The sequence below is a fragment of the Brassica rapa genome, chromosome A02 (genome assembly GCF_000309985.2).
Source record: "Brassica rapa cultivar Chiifu-401-42 chromosome A02, CAAS_Brap_v3.01, whole genome shotgun sequence".
Taxonomy (NCBI): domain Eukaryota; kingdom Viridiplantae; phylum Streptophyta; class Magnoliopsida; order Brassicales; family Brassicaceae; genus Brassica; species Brassica rapa.
The window spans coordinates 29,233,471-29,252,242 of NC_024796.2; the positions used below are offsets into that span (position 1 = coordinate 29,233,471).

Genomic DNA, 18,772 nt, shown 5'->3' on the forward strand with positions numbered 1-18,772 from the left:
ATTTGGTTATTACGTACGAAGCGCACAAAGCAAACTCATAATGCTACTGCTTTTCACATTCATAACAAAAACAAATGTTAGTGACAAAATTTTTTTTTTTGTTTACTCCTTTGGATATAAGTAACCAAATAATAAGAAAGAAAAATAGATTTTGATCGGGGATAATTTTCTAGTTGAAGATATTTAAAATAATGCAAACTATAAATTTATACATTATGTATTTTTTAAATTGTATATAATTTAGATTGAACTTGTACAAATAATATACTTTAATATTTTTAGATAGACTAAAATTTTAATATTTAAAAATAATTTTAAAATTTAAAATATTTAAATATTTAAAAGTTAGATGATAAAGAATTTATTAAAATTTTATTTTCAGTTCTATTTCAGCTATAAATGTTGAAAATTTCAATACTAAAATTGTGAATAGAATTAGTCTTATTTGAAGTGTTAGACGTATTCATTGTTTGAGATTATGATAAATAATTTGAAGACAAATATAAAATATATTCATTAATATGTCATTGTTTTTGACCTGTATTAAAATGTTATATATCATCATTAAAATTTAAATATGTTTAATTTTTCCAAATATTTTACACTTTACATAATAACATATTCATATAAATATAGCTAAGTTAAAAAATATATGATAATCTATTAATAAATCATTACGGGCAGAATGTTTTTTATTAGTATGATTATAATAATATTTTAATAATAATTAACAAATTAGTGAAGTATTCAAAAGTTTATAATTTTTGTATGAAAGATATTGAATTGAAATCTTCAAAAAAAAAATACGATAGTATTTTAATTATATATTTTTAAAACATTTTAATATTTTTATATTTTTTGCTCGTATTATATTAACTGAATATTTTCAATATATTGATATCATTCATATATATAAATCAAATTAAAATTTTGGTCCTTGTTTGTAAAAAGAAAAAAACAGTAAAATATAATAGCTGTATTATTAAATATTTGATAGGTAAATTATAAAACCAAAGATATATCATATGATACATATTTTTTTTAAAATAGTATTTAATTCTTTAATTAGTTCAAAAGTTCATATATAGGTACCTGAACGAAACCGAAACGGGCGCAAGCTTGGTGGATTTGTCGGACGAGCGTAGATCGATCTGTGGAAGATATATCGATGACAGGGATATCTTCAAGCTGAGAAACTTGGGAGAGTGGCCCAGTGCCGTGCGAAGGTTTTCGGAGGCCCGAGGCGAGTTCAAAAATATATTTTACATGATATATTTTTAATAACATATATATATATATATATATATAACACTCAAAAGTTTTGAAGTATTACATAAACGTTTTTTAAATTTTCTTTACCAAAATTTTATAAAATAAAATTTTAAATCATGAACAAAAAGTATGAATTTGTAATATAAATACAAAGATATAAATTTTTGATTGAAATGTTGGTAGCTGTCAAAAATATAAATCTTAGCATTTAAATTAACTATAATAAACTATATATTGAAAATATTATATTTTCTTTATCAAATTCTCATAAATATATAAAATAAATCTAACTCATAGCATATAAAAAAAGAGCAATGTGATCAAATATTTACAGTTTTTTAGAAGTAGAATCTTTATAGTTTTATTTAAAATATAGCAAAAATGATTATAAACCTAGTTATTTTAAACAGAAGTCCAATTTAAATTCAAATAAAAATAAAAATCTAACTAATAGAATATGTTAACTACCATGTAAAAGTATTTTTTTAATAATTTAGGGCCCTAAAATTTCTACAAAATTTGGGGGCCTTAGGCGAATGCCTTTTTTAAAAGGCTCTAAGCACGGCTCTGGAGTGGCCGTGTATTAGTTTCCAGCAAAGTAAGACGACGGAAACCGGCGGATATTAGTTTTCTTGCCATGTATTTCGGATATGAAAGAAGTTGTAAAGGGAAAGAGGAGATAAAGGAAGGCTTGACTACTCAGTAAATTAATAAAAGTGGTATAAATAAACTCATGATATTAGGTCCTACTCAGTAAATTAATAAAAGTGGTGACTATTTTTTATTTCAGTATGTTAACATATAATTTTGTGGAGTGTGGTTTAACAGTTTAATAAGGGAATTTTGAAAAGGGCAAATGTTGTTTGTAACCATAAAACAATATAGGATAGAAATCTAGTTTGTATGGTTTATTAATTCGTATATTAATATACATGTAATTCAGATCGAAAAAAACAGGTGTGTAACTTTTATATTAATTTGCACAACCATGTCGGCCTTTTCATAGTCTTCACCATCTAGTAATTCTTTGGTCCGTGTCTAGTGGTGACAAGTGCCATCTCGATAATTTTAGTGACAAAGAAAAAGGGATTTATATACTTTGACTACATTAATCGAAGAATAGGTGATTAATCGTGAAATGATTTCTAATATCGTAAAAGTGTGATTAAAATATGTTGAAATATCATGTACTTATTATAAGATAAGTAAGCAAATATTTTTTTCTCAAAAAAAGAAAGAAAAATAATGTTTTTATCATACAAAATAATTTTTCTGTATATTCTATCGTCTGTTAAAAATTTAAAATAATTATATTAAGATACATATTCAGAAAGAGTTCTAAAATAACATACCTGGCTTCAATTAATCGAAGAATAGGTTATCAATTGTGAAATGATTTCCAATATCGTAAAAGTGAGATCAAAATATATAAAAATATCATGTGATAATTATAAGATAAGTAAACAAATATTTTGAAACTCTACGAATAAAACATTGGTTGGGTGGTATAACTCATGGACCGAGGAAAAAGGTATAGAGGAGACCTGCTAGTAGTAGGAATGGTCAAACCGTTATATATATAATCCTAACTAATTGTTTTTTAAACAAAAACATATACATGAATCAAAATTTTAAAATGGAAGCATGGTAACAAAATATAAAATCATTTAAAGAATATCAAAAGTAAAAAGAAAAAATTAGATCCTGCAATTAAAAAAATCAAGGGTAGAACAAAAGCAATTTAGCTTACTTGGTCTCCCCACTAAATATCAATCACCGTCCTTAAACCCAAAAAAAAAAAAAAAAGTCATCCCGGATTGTATAAGAGCATCTCCAATGTAAAATTTTATCATTTCTTTCAAAATAAAATAAAAGATAAAATGGAATAATATTGCTCCAATCCAACTCCATATTTCACTCCATAATAGAGTAATGAACAAACAAAAAACAAATTACTTCATTTCACTATATTTTAGAATAAAAAATAGAGTGGAGTAAGAGATGCTCTAAGAACATCTCCAAAAGAAACTCTATAGCTTCAAATATATAACCTTTTGTTTTCAAAAAGAGAACTTCAAATTTAAGCTCTAAATGGTGACCAAGAAAATTAGTGGAAATAGTGAATTCCTTATCATTCCTTACAATTTACACTGTTTAGAAGGAATATTTGTTTTTATGATTCCTTTACATTCCTTAACAATTATTCCTTATCAAATTAGGAGAGGAATAGTTTTTTCTCTTATTTTATTTATTTCATTCATTTCCTTCTTATTCCCCATATTCCTTTAATAGTTACTAGTTAGAGCCTTACATTTTTGAGTAATGAAACTTCAAATTTGAAGTTAGTTTCACTACTCAAAACTCTAAATTTGAAGTTTCATCTTTTTATTTGTACTAGTATTCTACCTGTACTGCGTACAGGAAAAGAAAATGATTAATTTCTTCTGTTAAAATAGTATGGTTTGTACCAAAGCATGATTAAATAAGGAATTTGAAACTATTTCGGGACTGCAAATATTTCCCCAAATTACAATTTTATTAGAGAAGACTGGGTGTAAAATATGAGCTATAGATTTCTTTTTGAAAATATTATATTTCTTATACGAAAATGTATATGGATAGTTTTTTTACTTTTTCATCAATTTTAAATATGTTCATTTTGACCATTTGGTAAATAAACCAAGAAAGATATATCTACTTGCTATTCAAGTAGCCTTTTAACAGAAATCACAAAAGAATGATGATACTATAGGTGTTATCATCATAACTTATTTTATGTTTGACAGAAGAAACAAACAAATATCAATCTGGAGGTAACCATGCAAAATAAGATATTTTAATGATAGATGTTAGTAAAATTACACTACTTGTATACCTGTAATTCTATTAGCATTAGTCGATCATTATTTGTTAGCCATGGAATACAAATTTTTTAAGTATGCAAATGCTAGACATAAATAGAGTTTTTGAAGACCAACCTAGATACGCAGAAAGCTTCAGTATATCTCTTATCCCTCAAACTTCGATTTAATTATGGGTTTAGAAAGGAAAAATAATTATGAGTTTTCTGAGAAAATCTTGCATTTGAATGAGGTCTGATAGATAAAGCCATAGTGAAGTAGAGAAAAGAGTGAGATTCAAAGAGATTAAGAGAGAAAAAAAATATGAATCCGTAATTTATCTTGGAGAAGAAGCGTTGCATGTGTGATAATTAATCAGATGAGAATATATATGATAGAATAAAGGTAACTGTTGGATCGTGAAGCTGTAGAAAGGAGATCGTGGCCGACATGGAGGGATATTTTTTGGTCCTGGAATTGACACAAGTAATGTCCAACGTTTGTCCTTTTGCATTTTTTAATTTTTTTGTTTTATTATTTTAGTTTTATATTTCTTTGATTATGTGGCAAAATTTAATTGGTTGAGTGACTTGTGATTTAGTATATAAAGGATTTTGGTCCTTATAATTAATTATACATCACATTTATAATTCTTAAGTATTTTCTCATTCATAGTTTTAATCTTTAAAATTTTTGTATATTTTAAATATTTCAAATTTATTTTAATAAATTTAAATTTTACACATAATTTTTATAAAAAAATTAAAATAATATTTATAATATTTTAAAAGTAGAATTGGACAACAAGAATATTACAAAAGAAACTTAATAAATTTTATTAGGAAGATACATGAAGACATAATTATTACGCAAATTTAAATATTACAGCAACACTAATTTTGTATAACCGAAAATGGAGCATTAAGAAAATAATATGGTATTTTGCTTGTAGTTTAATATTTAATTATATATTTTTAGTTTTAATTTTATATTTTAGTGTAAGATTTTGTTAATTAATATTACTATAATATTTTTATATATGTGCTAGTTATCTATAAAAGTTTTATAGATTTATATTAATAATGACAAATATAAGGAGCATAGTGTAAATTACAAATATTTTTGAAGTTAAATTTAAAATTTTAATTTTGGAGAAAAACACATTGAAACTTCAAATATAGAGTTTGCGAAACTCTATAATGGAGAGTTTTTTTAATGATACTATAAGAACCCATTATCGACACGGAGGTGTCACCCTTTCTTGAAGGCATGTGAAGCATATGGTTTATGCCACAAATTTAATTTAATTTTAAAGAACCAGACATCTTCGATTAATGTAGTCCAAGTATATAAATCCCTTTTTCTTTGTGTCACTAAAATTATGAGACGGCACTTGTCGACACCAGACACTGACCAAAGAATTACTAGATGGTGAAGACTACGAAAAAGACCACAGGACAGGAAGATATGGTTGTGCAAATTAATGTAACAGTTACACACGTGTTTTTTTTTTTGTTTTTTTTTCTCTGGTCTAAGAGTTTGGCTATTTTGTCCTTATTTGTTTAATAACATACTCGGCGTCTTATTGGTCGAAATAAATTATTAGCGATACAGTTATACTTATAAACAGTTTCTAATATGATACTATCGAATAAGGTGACAGAAATGCAAATACATAAGCTAAGCTACTCCGTAGAATATAATTTGGTTACCCTTGTTTATTGTTTTATCCATATTCCCTTTAAATATTTTGTTGTTATTTTTAGTTTGAAAAACGATCTCCGATAGTTATTTTGTACGTATTATCTTTCTTAAATAGAATGCTGATGATATTTAAAGAATGTGGAAATTTCTGACATTCAACATATAACACTCTCTAATAAATTCGATTTTTGAATTTTGAAAATTATAATTTAAAATAATATCCTGTATCAAAAAGAGTTTGAATCAAAGCACAAAAGACCAATTCTCTTATACTATTATTAGACTTTCACACATTTTGTTAGTATCCAATGATGGAGTTTATTAGTTCTTTACTTACCACAGAACTAGCTATTTGCAAAATAATTTGAAGAGGTAAATAAAAGGTGAAAAGTTGTGAAAATAACTATTTTCTCTTACAAGGGCAGATTATCTTTTTTTTTTTTTTTTTAAATCTCTTTCAGAATTCAAAGTGAGTAACTAGTACTAGTATCCACCCCTCGAGCAATAAATCATTCATGACGTCACTGCTATGACGCTGGAATAACGCCTTGTCAATAAATAGTTAATTCCCCAATCATGAGTTTATTTATACACATACACGATGCACATACTCAAAGTCAAGCCTTCCTTTATCTCCTCTTTCCCTTTACCACTTCTTTCATATCCGAAATACATGGCAAGAAAACTAATATCCGCCGGTTTCCGTCGTCTTACTTTGCTGGAAACTAATACACGGCCACTCTCCCAAATTTCTCAGCTTGAAGATATCCCTGTCATCGATATATCTTCCACAGATCGATCTACGCTCGTCCGACAAATCCACCAAGCTTGCGCCCGTTTCGGTTTCGTTCAGGTACCTATATATGAACTTTTGAACTAATTAAAGAATTAAATACTATTTTTAAAAAAATATGTATCATATGATATATCTTTGGTTTTATAATTTACCTATCAAATATTTAATAATACAGCTATTATATTTTACTGTTTTTTTCTTTTTACAAACAAGGACCAAAATTTTAATTTGATTTATATATATGAATGATATCAATATATTGAAAATATTCAGTTAATATAATACGAGCAAAAAATATAAAAATATTAAAATGTTTTAAAAATATATAATTAAAATACTATCGTATTTTTTTTTGAAGATTTCAATTCAATATCTTTCATACAAAAATTATAAACTTTTGAATACTTCACTAATTTGTTAATTATTATTAAAATATTATTATAATCATACTAATAAAAAACATTCTGCCCGTAATGATTAGATTATCATATATTTTTTAACTTAGCTATATTTATATGAATATGTTATTATGTAAAGTGTAAAATATTTGGAAAAATTAAACATATTTAAATTTTAATGATGATATATAACATTTTGATACAGGTCAAAAACAATGACATATTAATGAATATATTTTATATTTGTCTTCAAATTATTTATCATAATCTCAAACAATGAATACGTCTAACACTTCAAATAAGACTAATTCTATTCACAATTTTAGTATTGAAATTTTCAACATTTATAGCTGAAATAGAACTGAAAATAAAATTTTAATAAATTCTTTATCATCTAAATTTTAAATATTTAAATATTTTAAATTTTAAAATTATTTTTAAATCTTAAAATTTTAGTCTATCTAAAACTATTAAAGTATATTATTTGTACAAGTTCAATCTAAATTATATACAATTTAAAAAATACATAATGTATAAATTTATAGTTTGCATTATTTTAAATATCTTCAACTAGAAAGTTATCCCCGATCAAAATCTATTTTTCTTTCTTATTATTTGGTTACTTATATCCAAAGGAGTAAACAAAAAAAAAAAAAAAATTGTCACTAACATTTGTTTTTGTTATGAATGTGAAAAGCAGTAGCATTATGAGTTTGCTTTGTGCGCTTCGTACGTAATAACCAAATTTACGGGGAAAAAAAAAACCAAATTTATGTTTTATGATTTATTTAAATTGGAACTTGAATAATTCACTTACCTGGAACTGAATATTTAATGTAACTAAGTATAACATGAAAAGCTATTAACTAGATATAGCTAAGTATTTGAACTCTACAATTAGTATTCATTTTGGTTTCTTAAACAGTGATAATTTGACATTGTGGCACAAATTAATAAAATAATTGAAATATATTATGTTTTTAAAAATTATAATTAGTTAATCAATAGTGTTTAATACAAATAAAAATATTTATAAGTTCAATGCATTTTGTAATTAATATTAAATTTAAAGTAATATAAATTATTTTGAAATTTTAAATAATAATGACATTATTTATGAAACATAGAGGAGTAGTTTTTTTCTCGGCTAACCGTTTCTGTGGATCTAGATTATAAATCATGGTTTTAGCAAAGCAACTATAGATGAGATGGTGAGTGTTGTTACGCATGAATTCTTTGGCATGCCTATGAACGAAAAAAGGAAGCTATATTCGGGCGATCCAAAGAAGACACCGAGATTATCGACGAGCTTTAACGTGAAGGAAGAAGAGGTTAACAATTGGAGAGACTATCGAAGACTCAATTGTTATCCTATCGACAAGTATGTCCATAAGTGGCCTTCAAACCCATTCATCGATATATCTTCCACATATCGACCTCAGCTCATCCAGCAAACACACTCATATTATACACGTTTTGATAAGGTATATTATTTTTTTAAAATATGTATTTTCTTTATTTTTAGTATTTGGTTACTTATATTCAAACGGAGTAAACAAAAATAAAATTTGCACTAGCAGTTTTTTTTTTGTTATGAATGTTGAGAGTACTGTCATTATTGGTTTGCTTTTTGCGCTTAGTAAGTAATAACCAAATTTATGTTTTATGATTTATGTAGGCAAGTATAACAATGGAAGCTCTTCCTAATGATCTCGAAGAGAGGATTCTTCTCAACCTTCCCCCAACGGAACTGGGCACGTACAGTCGGGTCTCAATGAGGTGCAGGAATGTGATCCAGAGCAAAGAATTTATCAAGGAGTACATTGGCCGGTCGACCACAGAGCCTCGGTTGTTGTTGGTAGAAACCACAATGAAACCTGAAGTACTGTTTCACTCTATGTATCAACAGGCGAACCCATTGTTGTCCGGTAAAGAAAAGGTGCGGATTCCTCATAGCCCAGGACCACAGCTTCATATTGATCATCCGGTCCGAGGTTTAGTCTGTCTTTCATATGAAACAAAGGTTGTGATTACCAATCCGGGTGCAAAAGAGATTGTGTGTTTACCGGAAAACGAAGCTGGTAAACAAGGGGAAACAAAATGCTTTCTAGGATACGATGAGGATACAGATGTGTACAAGGTATTGTGTGTGCCAGTGCCTGTGTTAAGTACACGAGAAGAAGCTAGAGAATATCAAGTTCTGACTGTTGGATCAGGTGGAGAATCTTGGAGAGGAATCGAATGTAAGCATCATCATTCTCTAGTTACAAACGGAATATGTAAAGGAGGGGTTGTGTACTTTGTAGCTCTTTCCGAATGTCGCCAAATAGTTCGGGTGATGAGCTTCAATGTGAACTCTGAAATTTTTACCGTCACTGAACTACCTAAGGGAGCCGAGATTCATGAATCGTTTAGCTTTGTGAATTACAATGGGACAATGGCCCTAGTGGATGAATTATCTGGAACTCGGGTTGAACCGAATGGAACTGGGGTTCTTGAAATGTGGATTATGAATGAACTTGAAAGAACATGGGAGACATGTGGCATTGAGCTTCCTTGTTGGGAAGAAACTGTTGGAAGTACAAAGTATTTTTTCAAAGGTACCATTGGAACAGGAGAACTTGTTTTCGCACCAATACATTGGTTTCATGGACATTTCTCGGTCTTGTATTACGATCCAGTCACACACAAGTACAGAGTTTTTCCGATTGATGGAGTGGGTACAGATTATATGTATAAGGTTCGAACCTTCTTGGATCATGTAGATAGTCCTTTGCTTATATAAGGGAGCTATAGAGTTGGTCAGAAGCTGCTGGTTAGAGTCTCTCAACTAATATGATTGGTCTTGATGCCTTGATAAGTTTACTATTTTTAATAATTGATTGCTTATTTTTATTTGTTTATTCTCAGCTCCAATTGCAACTATAAATTACAAATATTAATGATAATCGAAAATATGAAGCGTATAATCAAAATTCAAACACCATACAACATATAAAAGCAGATGTGCATTGTACTAAGCTCCAATTCCTAGTCTAAATACAAAAAACCGCAGTAATATTATTCTGGTTGGGTTTATAATATACAAGCAGAGAGCAAGCATTTGGTTCAACAAATGAATTTTAAACAATTTTTAAGAGATGGTATAGGCGGACACTCCCAGCGTAAGCACTAATCACTATTATATAAAAGGGACTATTTTTGAGGTCTCTGAGATAGGACACATCAGTTAAAATATTTCTAACCTATTAAATTGACAGCTCAGCATCACATATATCTGTTACTCTTCTTTTCTTTTACGACATGTAAAATAAATCGGACGTAGCCTTTGTAAAATGTTTTAGGTTTCGTTTTGCAGTGGCCCACCACCAAGCCCATAACCACCTTCTTCGAGCAGTTCACCCTCCCAACAATCGATCTCCAAGGAGGCAGCACAGACTCAATCTCGCGGCAGAACTTGGTGGAGAAGATCGGAGACGCGGCTGAGAGATAGGGCTTCTTTCAGGTGATCAATCACGGTATTCCACTCAATGTGTTGGAGAGGATGAGAGAAGGGGTTCGTGAGTTTCACGAGCAAGACCCGGAAGTGAGGAAAGGCTTCTACTCTCGAGATACCAGTAGCAAGATGGTTTACATGAGCAACTTCGAGAGATACGCTAGGTTGTTTCACGGCTCCAGATCCTCCTAGACCATAGGACTTGCCAGCCATTTGTGGGTATGATTTTCGAAATCTGTTTAAAAACTTTTTGTTATAATCAAATACTAGCTCAGTTGATGAAACCAGCCCCGAGAGAGGTTTGGACCCCCTTGGAAGTTTCAACTTCAGAGGAATCAACCCTCTTGAGCAGCTCGGTTTGTACATGAAACAAGATGAGGATGAAGAAGAACCCGAGGCTCCTCCTAATGTTCCAAGGCTAGCTGCTGACGTGGAAGAAGGTGAAATCGATTGAGAAGAGAAAGAAGTACATAGTGAGATAATATAAATACATGGTATAGAAACAATTAGCCAAGGCTTGTACACGTACGTACACACAGACGCAAGAAATGAAGGTGTAAGCGTTTAGAGAAAACTTCCAGTCTTATGCTCAGGATCTTTCTCAAGCCCGTGTGGTGTGTGAAGTATATAGAACACGAAGCAAACGCTTAAACCTCCATGAGGAGAGGGGTTCTTACTGTATGGTAAGAAGAAGAAGAGAGAAAAAAAACAGGCAAGACCTATCAGTCTTATGTTTTTCTTTAATTTATATATTTTTCATATTATACATTTTTAAATTTATTTATACTACAGAAAAGAAATATGTTTAAGATAATGAACAAGTCTCTCCAGTAATGATGATTCACCGTCTTATCAGTCAAACTTAAGACATGAACAAGTCTCTTGAAACACTTCCGAAGAAGAAGACTACTCTTAAAGGTAGCAGCTTCCACTGAATAGTTGTTCTGAAAAACCATAATTTTTCTGTTATATACACAAAACTTCTCGATATGTGTGAAGAGACTGTTTATCCAGTTCGCTTACTTTCTTCTCGAACAGGTTGATCGATATTCAGTGGGCAGGGATCATCCACATACATACACATCAGTTTATGTGATTGTTTTGGTGCTGTTTGTAGGTTATGGTTCTTTTAAGTGGTTTCGCCGGACTATACACAAAGGTTAGATTATTAGGAACTTTCACTCTAAACACTCAAATCCAGCCTTGATTTTCTTCCTTTTTGTTAAGCACTGATTTAATTTGTTTTTTAAAACAGTAGAATATGATCAGTCTGTTAAATGACTTGAATTCCTTTATATTAAGGGGATTGCTTTCCATTTTGGCAGGCTATTATGAAAAGAAGCTGTGTAGGAATATAAATGCACAAAACTCCTGGTTGTACGTCTCTGGAATGGCTTTCAATGTTGTTGCTATAGTGATCCAAGATTTTGATGCCGTGGCAAGTAAGTAAATCTAAAACTCATCTTTTATTTGTGTCCATATTCAGTAACCATTTCCCTCACTCCTCATGTACGATGTAAGAAAATACCACTTATTAATAGTGGTGGTATCAAAAAGCTCATTGTCATAAGCTCATTAACATCGATGACGTGATGTCTCATCAACTCTGGTATTAAAGTTCTCGATTTTTCATTTTCAGGGGATCCTTCCATGGTACTCATTCATCACAATAATCATGAATCTTGATCATGCTCTCAGCTAAGCCATATCCTTCTCTTAACTCTTTATCTCAGTTTTGGTATATATATATATATATATATATATATATATATATATATATATATATCACATTAAAACATTATTTCCATGTTTGTTTGTTTCGTAGTGGTATTGTGTCGATGGTGCTGAAAATTTCAGACAATATTGTAAAAAGTTAATAAACTGGCAAGTATATTCAATTCACCAACCGATTCCTCTAATTAGTACACGGGGTTGTCTTTCTATTCTCAACGCGGTTGTCTTTGTATTTCTATTAGTTTTCATTTTCCCCTCCCTATCCTTTGTCGGAGGCTCAGTGTAAGTTCAACAACATTTGCCTTTGCCAATACAATCCATCTCAGCTTTTTACATAATAGTTGATGTTTACTGCGTATGTACTTTACATAAGATTCAAATGGTCAATTGGTATCTTTTAAGATGAATATATATATATATCAGAAGCATTTGTTTCAGTCATCATGAATAATTGAACTAACTTTACATACCTATTTATAATATTTGTTTGTTTCTTTTAGTAAACAAAATAAAGATATTTGGAGCGTCTCTCTCTTGAATCTCAGTTAAGTTAAGAGAGCCTATGGAGTTATGGATTCCACTTAGTTAACAACTAATTAGCAGTCTTACAGTTTTGGGGATGTAGTCAAAGGTTATTATTTAGACCAATCGGTCATAGTACATATATCAAAGCTTTTTCTTCTAAATAACAACTAATACACCTATTATGCAGTTTTTGTTCGGACCCTTTCTAACAAACAATTTTTCGTTTATATACCAAAATTTCAAATATTTCTTCTCAAGTTAGTTTGGTATAAGTATCCGACATAGAAGCTTCAGCTTCACCAACCATGTATTCAGCAAACAAAAAAAGTTGATTTCAAAGAAATGTAGTTAAATAATGGAAATATTCAGCTAGGCTATAACGCTCATGCCGATAGACAGACTTCCATTTTTCCATTTGCTCAAGAAAATATCCAATCATTTTTTTTATTTTTTGATACAAAAGATGTCCAATCATAAACATAAGAAACCACCAGTTTGTATGACTCTCCACATGTTCGGCTATATCTTCTTATTAGTGTACAACATTCACTTGAGACTAAGAATAAAACACAGTAATTAGAGAATTATGCTGAAGTTCGTACACACTCACTTATGTTTTGTAAATTTTCTTTTACTGCAAGCAGTAGCGGTCCTGAATTTCTAAAGACCAGAAGCTTTTTTTAAAAAAAAGGCCGTTTAGGACATATCCATGGTTCGAACTCAGGGTGCATGGATTCCTACTTCACTAATAACGCCACTGGGCTAATGAAGTATTTATGAAAAATTGGCCAAAATTTTTATATATATTTGAGGGCCGGAAGCCCATGCTTCTGCAGCTTCTTATCAGGGCCGGGCCTGACTGCAAGTATAAACTACAACTGAAGATTATATCAGTTCTTTTGCCAAACTTATGGTTAGTTCCCTTCCTACACAACCATTATCAATCATTTCATATGTTTATGTTAAATTTTAAAAGAAAATTATAAAACCATATAATCCGCGTGTAGCGCGGACACAAACCTAGTCCTTTATAAATGGCCTAATTACCACCTAATGATTTTTTAACTTTAGTTTTCATAAAAGCAAGCAATAAACTATAACCTCAAACTTTAAGAAGCTGCATTTTTTTAGAGAAAGCAATGCCAATCCAATCAGGCAATGAACAAGACCAGTACAACTAGTTTATTTCCGAGCCAGCAGAGTAAACCGACATAGGATCAATCCCATCCGAGTAAATATGCTTACAACTCTGTAGAGCCCAAGCTAGACCATTAACACTACCCTGGTGCCGTTCCAGCTCCGCAACAGGCATCTTCGGCGACCGAATATCAAGAATCACAACCTTATTCGAATCCATCAGATTCGTCGCCATGTACCTCAAGTCTTGCTTGTTCCACGCGATTCTTAACAGAGGCGTATCTGCCTGTGGGCTCTCGTAGATAATAGTGTAGTGTTCCTTGTCGTGCAAGTCAAAAGATCCTGACGGACCCATCGGCGGAGGCAGACGCAAAGACTCTAGCTTCTCCCCACGCGCTGTCATGAACCTTATTATCGTGCGCTAGTTTTCGAGGACGCTTCCGATGGCGATGCGGTGGTTTGAGGGGGCTCCGGAGTGGAGTGAAGTGAAGGCAATGGCGTAGAGTGGGTAAGGAGCCGGAACTGAGTTATACAGGATTTGATTCGGTGTACACAACCACATCTCTCGTTCTTCGGACGGAAAGTTAAATGGTTAGTGTCAGTACGACCAAGGGTGACGGGGTGCGTATCCGGGCTAAACCCTCTGTCTTAATCAGTAACTAGATTTTGATCTGTGCAACTGCACGAATATTTATTTTAATATATACATATATCATTAGCAGTATATATTTTTAACATTAATTGTATATTTAAAATTTTATATGACCCTTTCAAACATAACAATTTTATATTTTATATGTTATTTATTTAATTGTTTCAAACTGTTACATTTATTTTTAATTTTTATTTTATTAGATTTGCATTTGATTATTAGACGAATTGATATATGAATGACAGAACATATCTGAAGATTATTTTGTATTTAAATTATATATTATTTTCATTATATATTTGCATATGTATATTTTATATTTTAATTGAAATATGAAATAAATATTCAATTATTTAGTATTTTATTTATATTTACGAAATTTTTGAATATAAATAATTATTTAGGATTTTTAAAAATAATTAATTAGTAACTGATTTTATTTGATATTTAGTAATATATTAATAGTAGACAATTTTGGAGACGTTTTTTTTAAAATACAATTCATGCTATTTTATTAAAATATTAATAAGATCTTGTGTGATTAGGTTCATTATTCATATTCCATTATAATGAGTATTAAATTTTGATCTACACTTTCAAAAAGCCTGATTATTTTTAATTTTTAATTTTTTTTATTAAACTTGTTTTTAATTGTTTATAGTCTTATTTCTAATAATTTATAACTCAAATGAGATCATTCATTTTAACTTGTCTTGTATAGATCAATGGTTGTTTTAATATGAATATGAATGAGTTAAGATGTTTATTTACCATCTCTATTTATTTGAATGTATTAACCGTAATAATTGTAATCTATTTTCATATTCTGAAATCTGTTTGTTTTTCAAAATATTTTAGATTCTATTGTCCCATTTTTAGATATATAGTAAATAAATAATAACAATAGTGAGGTATATTTTAAACATTGTCAGATCTCAAACAAATATAGATTTCATGAATATAGATTTTTTTTTTATATTTGAGTATTATATAAATTTGATTTTGGTTATTATATATGAGTCGATATAGAAAAATATATTATGAAATTATAAGTAAGATATAACATAATATATGAAAGGCATAACATTTCATGTGTTGGTAAATATATGCGTTTGAAAATTAATGCTATAAATCAAGCTTTAGATTCTTGTAATTAAAGAATAGAATAAAAAGAAACCAAGCTTTAGTTTTCATTAGAAAATTGAACAAAAAAAGAAGTGAAAGTTGGTACCTTGTTTTACCAAAAAAAATTGGTACCTTTTTAACGAAGAGGAAAGAATAGAACATCATCTTATATAATATGTTTTATGATTCACATAATGTTAGGTTAAAACTATAGGGTACAATGAACTCTAATATAAAAGTATCATATATTTTGGTCTACTTTTGAGTACGAATTTCAATGATATTATCTATTGAATTTGCCTATGATATTTATTTATATGATTTAAATTAATTGACTAAATAATGTGTTGAGAAAAAATATATATTTAATAAAAGCTAATTTGAAGATATGTAGAAATAATAGAAAGGTTAGTTAAAATGATATATATAGAAAATAATAGAAAGGTATTCTCTTTACCAAATTTTACACTTTTCTTATTTTTTATTTTTAATTATTTTATTAAATAGATGCTCTTATAGTGATTAACTGACTACCATTGAAAGTTTTCTGAGAAATCAACTTATTGGTTATGAATGCCTATCAAACTGTAAGTTTCAAATCCTGTGAGTGGGATTTTATAAGTTTTATGTTAAAACATTTTAGATTATTAGTATCGACTTTGCATGTCCACGAGCACTATATTTATAATAAATATAATAGACTTATAGACGTATAAATAGATTAATATGATATATGTGAAGTTGGGGTGAATATTGTATAGTATTTGTGTCATTTTTCAACAAATATGATAAGAGATCGTATAACATTATTTATTTATTTATTTAGTTCAAAAACATTTATTTATTTTTATGTCAGTTGCATGACATTTTGAGAGCGATAATATGTGTGATTTTTTAACACCACATACAGTATTATAAAAACAAGCCCATAGCCGAAACTAGTTGGATGGGTAGAGTCGTTCGGATACAAAGCTGTTTTCGCCAAAGAATCAACTATAAAGTTCAGAGTATGCGAAATGAAAACAAAGAAAGATGCAGCGAAAAAGGAAGATAAAATCTGGATGTCCCTAGTGGTTTCGTAGAAATCTGTTGGATAAAATTGCGAGGAGTTTGACGCAATAAGCGCATGACAATCTGATTTGATAGAGATTTCTTAGATACCAATTTCTCGACCATGTGTGAGAGCCGCTCGTATAGCTAAACCATATAAGATTTTTGTACCCTCTTAGGTTGAAGAAGAGCCATCCACCGCTTGCGTTCCGATTGGTCGAGTTTCAAACAGCATCTGTAAGAGCTATTATCGTTGTTATCGTGGTAAGTGATTGTGTCTCTTCCGCGTTTTGTCGAACCCGTAGGTGAGTCAGCTTTTGAGGAGCTTGTGTTTGTAACCACTCCCGAGCAAACCAGATGGCCTTGTCTATGATTTCTACTGGGAAAGATGCCTTGCCTTCGAAGATGTTGGAAAATTGTCAAAAATATATTTATAATACCATTTTTATGTTTACACAATTCACTTTTACCTTCACTTTTAGTGAAAGATAAAAGACATCTATAATTCTACGGTTAACTAATCTAGACTTAGAGTTTAAAGTTGAGGGATGTAATCGAGTTTTTGAAATTTAAAATTTAAGTTCTAATAAATATATAAATAAATAAAATATAATTTTGAAACAATGTAATTTTTTTTAAAAATAGTTTCAAAAATAAATTTGGATTTTCAAAATGAAATTTTGAAAAGAAAAAAAGTTTGAAAAACAAATTCAAATTTTTTCTATAAAAAAATCGAATTTGAAAAAGTATAATTCAAAAACATAAAAATAATTCTTTTTTTAATAATTATTTATTTTATATATATATATATATAGAATAGGGATATAAAAATCTTTTGTCACTTACTAAAAAATGTGTTTTTGAAAATATCTATTTAATAGTGGTAAACATGAATTATGAATAAATGATACCAAAAAAGTGTTAAACATAAAAACAATTTTGAAGATGTTTTTGTTTCTTGCTGTCAATAATCCCTAACAAATCCTAGGAAACATCGATAATATGTGTCTTAAACCAAAAAAGAATGTAATTATGTGTGAAAAGAAATAGTTCTAGTTAATTTTATTTATGGTCCAAAAGATGTTACTTTTATTTGTTGAAAAGAAAAGACAACAAAAAAGAAAAGCGACAAGAAACAATGATGGGTCCAAATTTAGAGAGTAGGGACAAGTCGGTAAGTCGATTGACATTGACATACCTCTATTTTCTTCATCCCGAATCCCACGTTTACTCCAATTTCAGATATCGAGTACCTTGATCTTAGGATAATAGTCAAAATAGTTCACAGTTTAGCATAATTTGAAATTAACATATTAATGAACTCATTAACATTAACCTGATACGTTATTTGATATGGCATTGGAAGTCGAACTACTATAAAGAACCAAAATCATGAATTTAAATATCAGAAAAAAAACAGACTAATTTAAAAGGGAAAATTAGCTAAAAGTCGAACTACTATAAAGAACCAAAATCATGAATTCTTGTTGTCCAATTCTACTTTTAAAATATTATAATATTATTTTAATTTTTTTTATAAAAAATTATGTGTAAAATTTAAATTTATTAAAATAAATTTGAAATATTTAAAATATACAAAAATTTTAAAGATTAAAACTATGAATGAGAAAATACTTAAGAATCATAAATGTGATGTATAATTAATTATAAAGACCAAGATGCAAATAAAAAAATGAAACTTCAAATTTAGAGTTTTGAGTAGTGAAACTAACTTCACATTTGAAGTTTCACTACTCAGAACTCTAAGGCTCTAACTAGTAACTATTAAAGGAATATGGGGAATAAGAAGGAAATGAATGAAATGAATAAAATAAGAGGAAAAACTATTCATCTCCTAATTATTAAGGAATAATTGTTAAGGAATGTAATGGAATCATAAGAACAAATATTTCTTCTAAATAGTGTAAATTGTAAGGAATGATAAGAAATTCACTATTCCCACTAGTTTTCTTGGTTACCATTTAGAGCCTAAATTTGAAGTTCTCTTTTTGAAAACAAATGGTTATATATTTGAAGCTATAG

The 18,772-nt window shown here is 29.1% G+C and overlaps 2 protein-coding genes across 2 annotated transcripts; one reads left to right on the forward strand and one right to left on the reverse strand.

Annotated features, from left to right (window-relative positions):
• Positions 1 to 41: 41 nt before the first annotated feature.
• On the forward strand, positions 42 to 17,744 carry LOC103854855 (putative F-box protein At1g70960). The gene is made up of 3 exons (XM_009131812.3): positions 42 to 6,669; positions 8,180 to 8,494; positions 8,689 to 17,744. The coding sequence occupies exons 1-3, from the start codon at positions 6,418 to 6,420 to the stop codon at positions 9,793 to 9,795; spliced, it is 1,674 nt and encodes a 557-aa protein (XP_009130060.2). The 5' UTR covers positions 42 to 6,417; the 3' UTR covers positions 9,796 to 17,744.
• LOC103855074 (protein TRANSPARENT TESTA GLABRA 1-like) lies at positions 13,943 to 14,305 on the reverse strand. Its single transcript, XM_033285327.1, has one exon. It carries the CDS (start codon positions 14,303 to 14,305, stop codon positions 13,943 to 13,945), a length of 363 nt encoding a protein of 120 aa, XP_033141218.1.
• Positions 17,745 to 18,772: the final 1,028 nt, after the last annotated feature.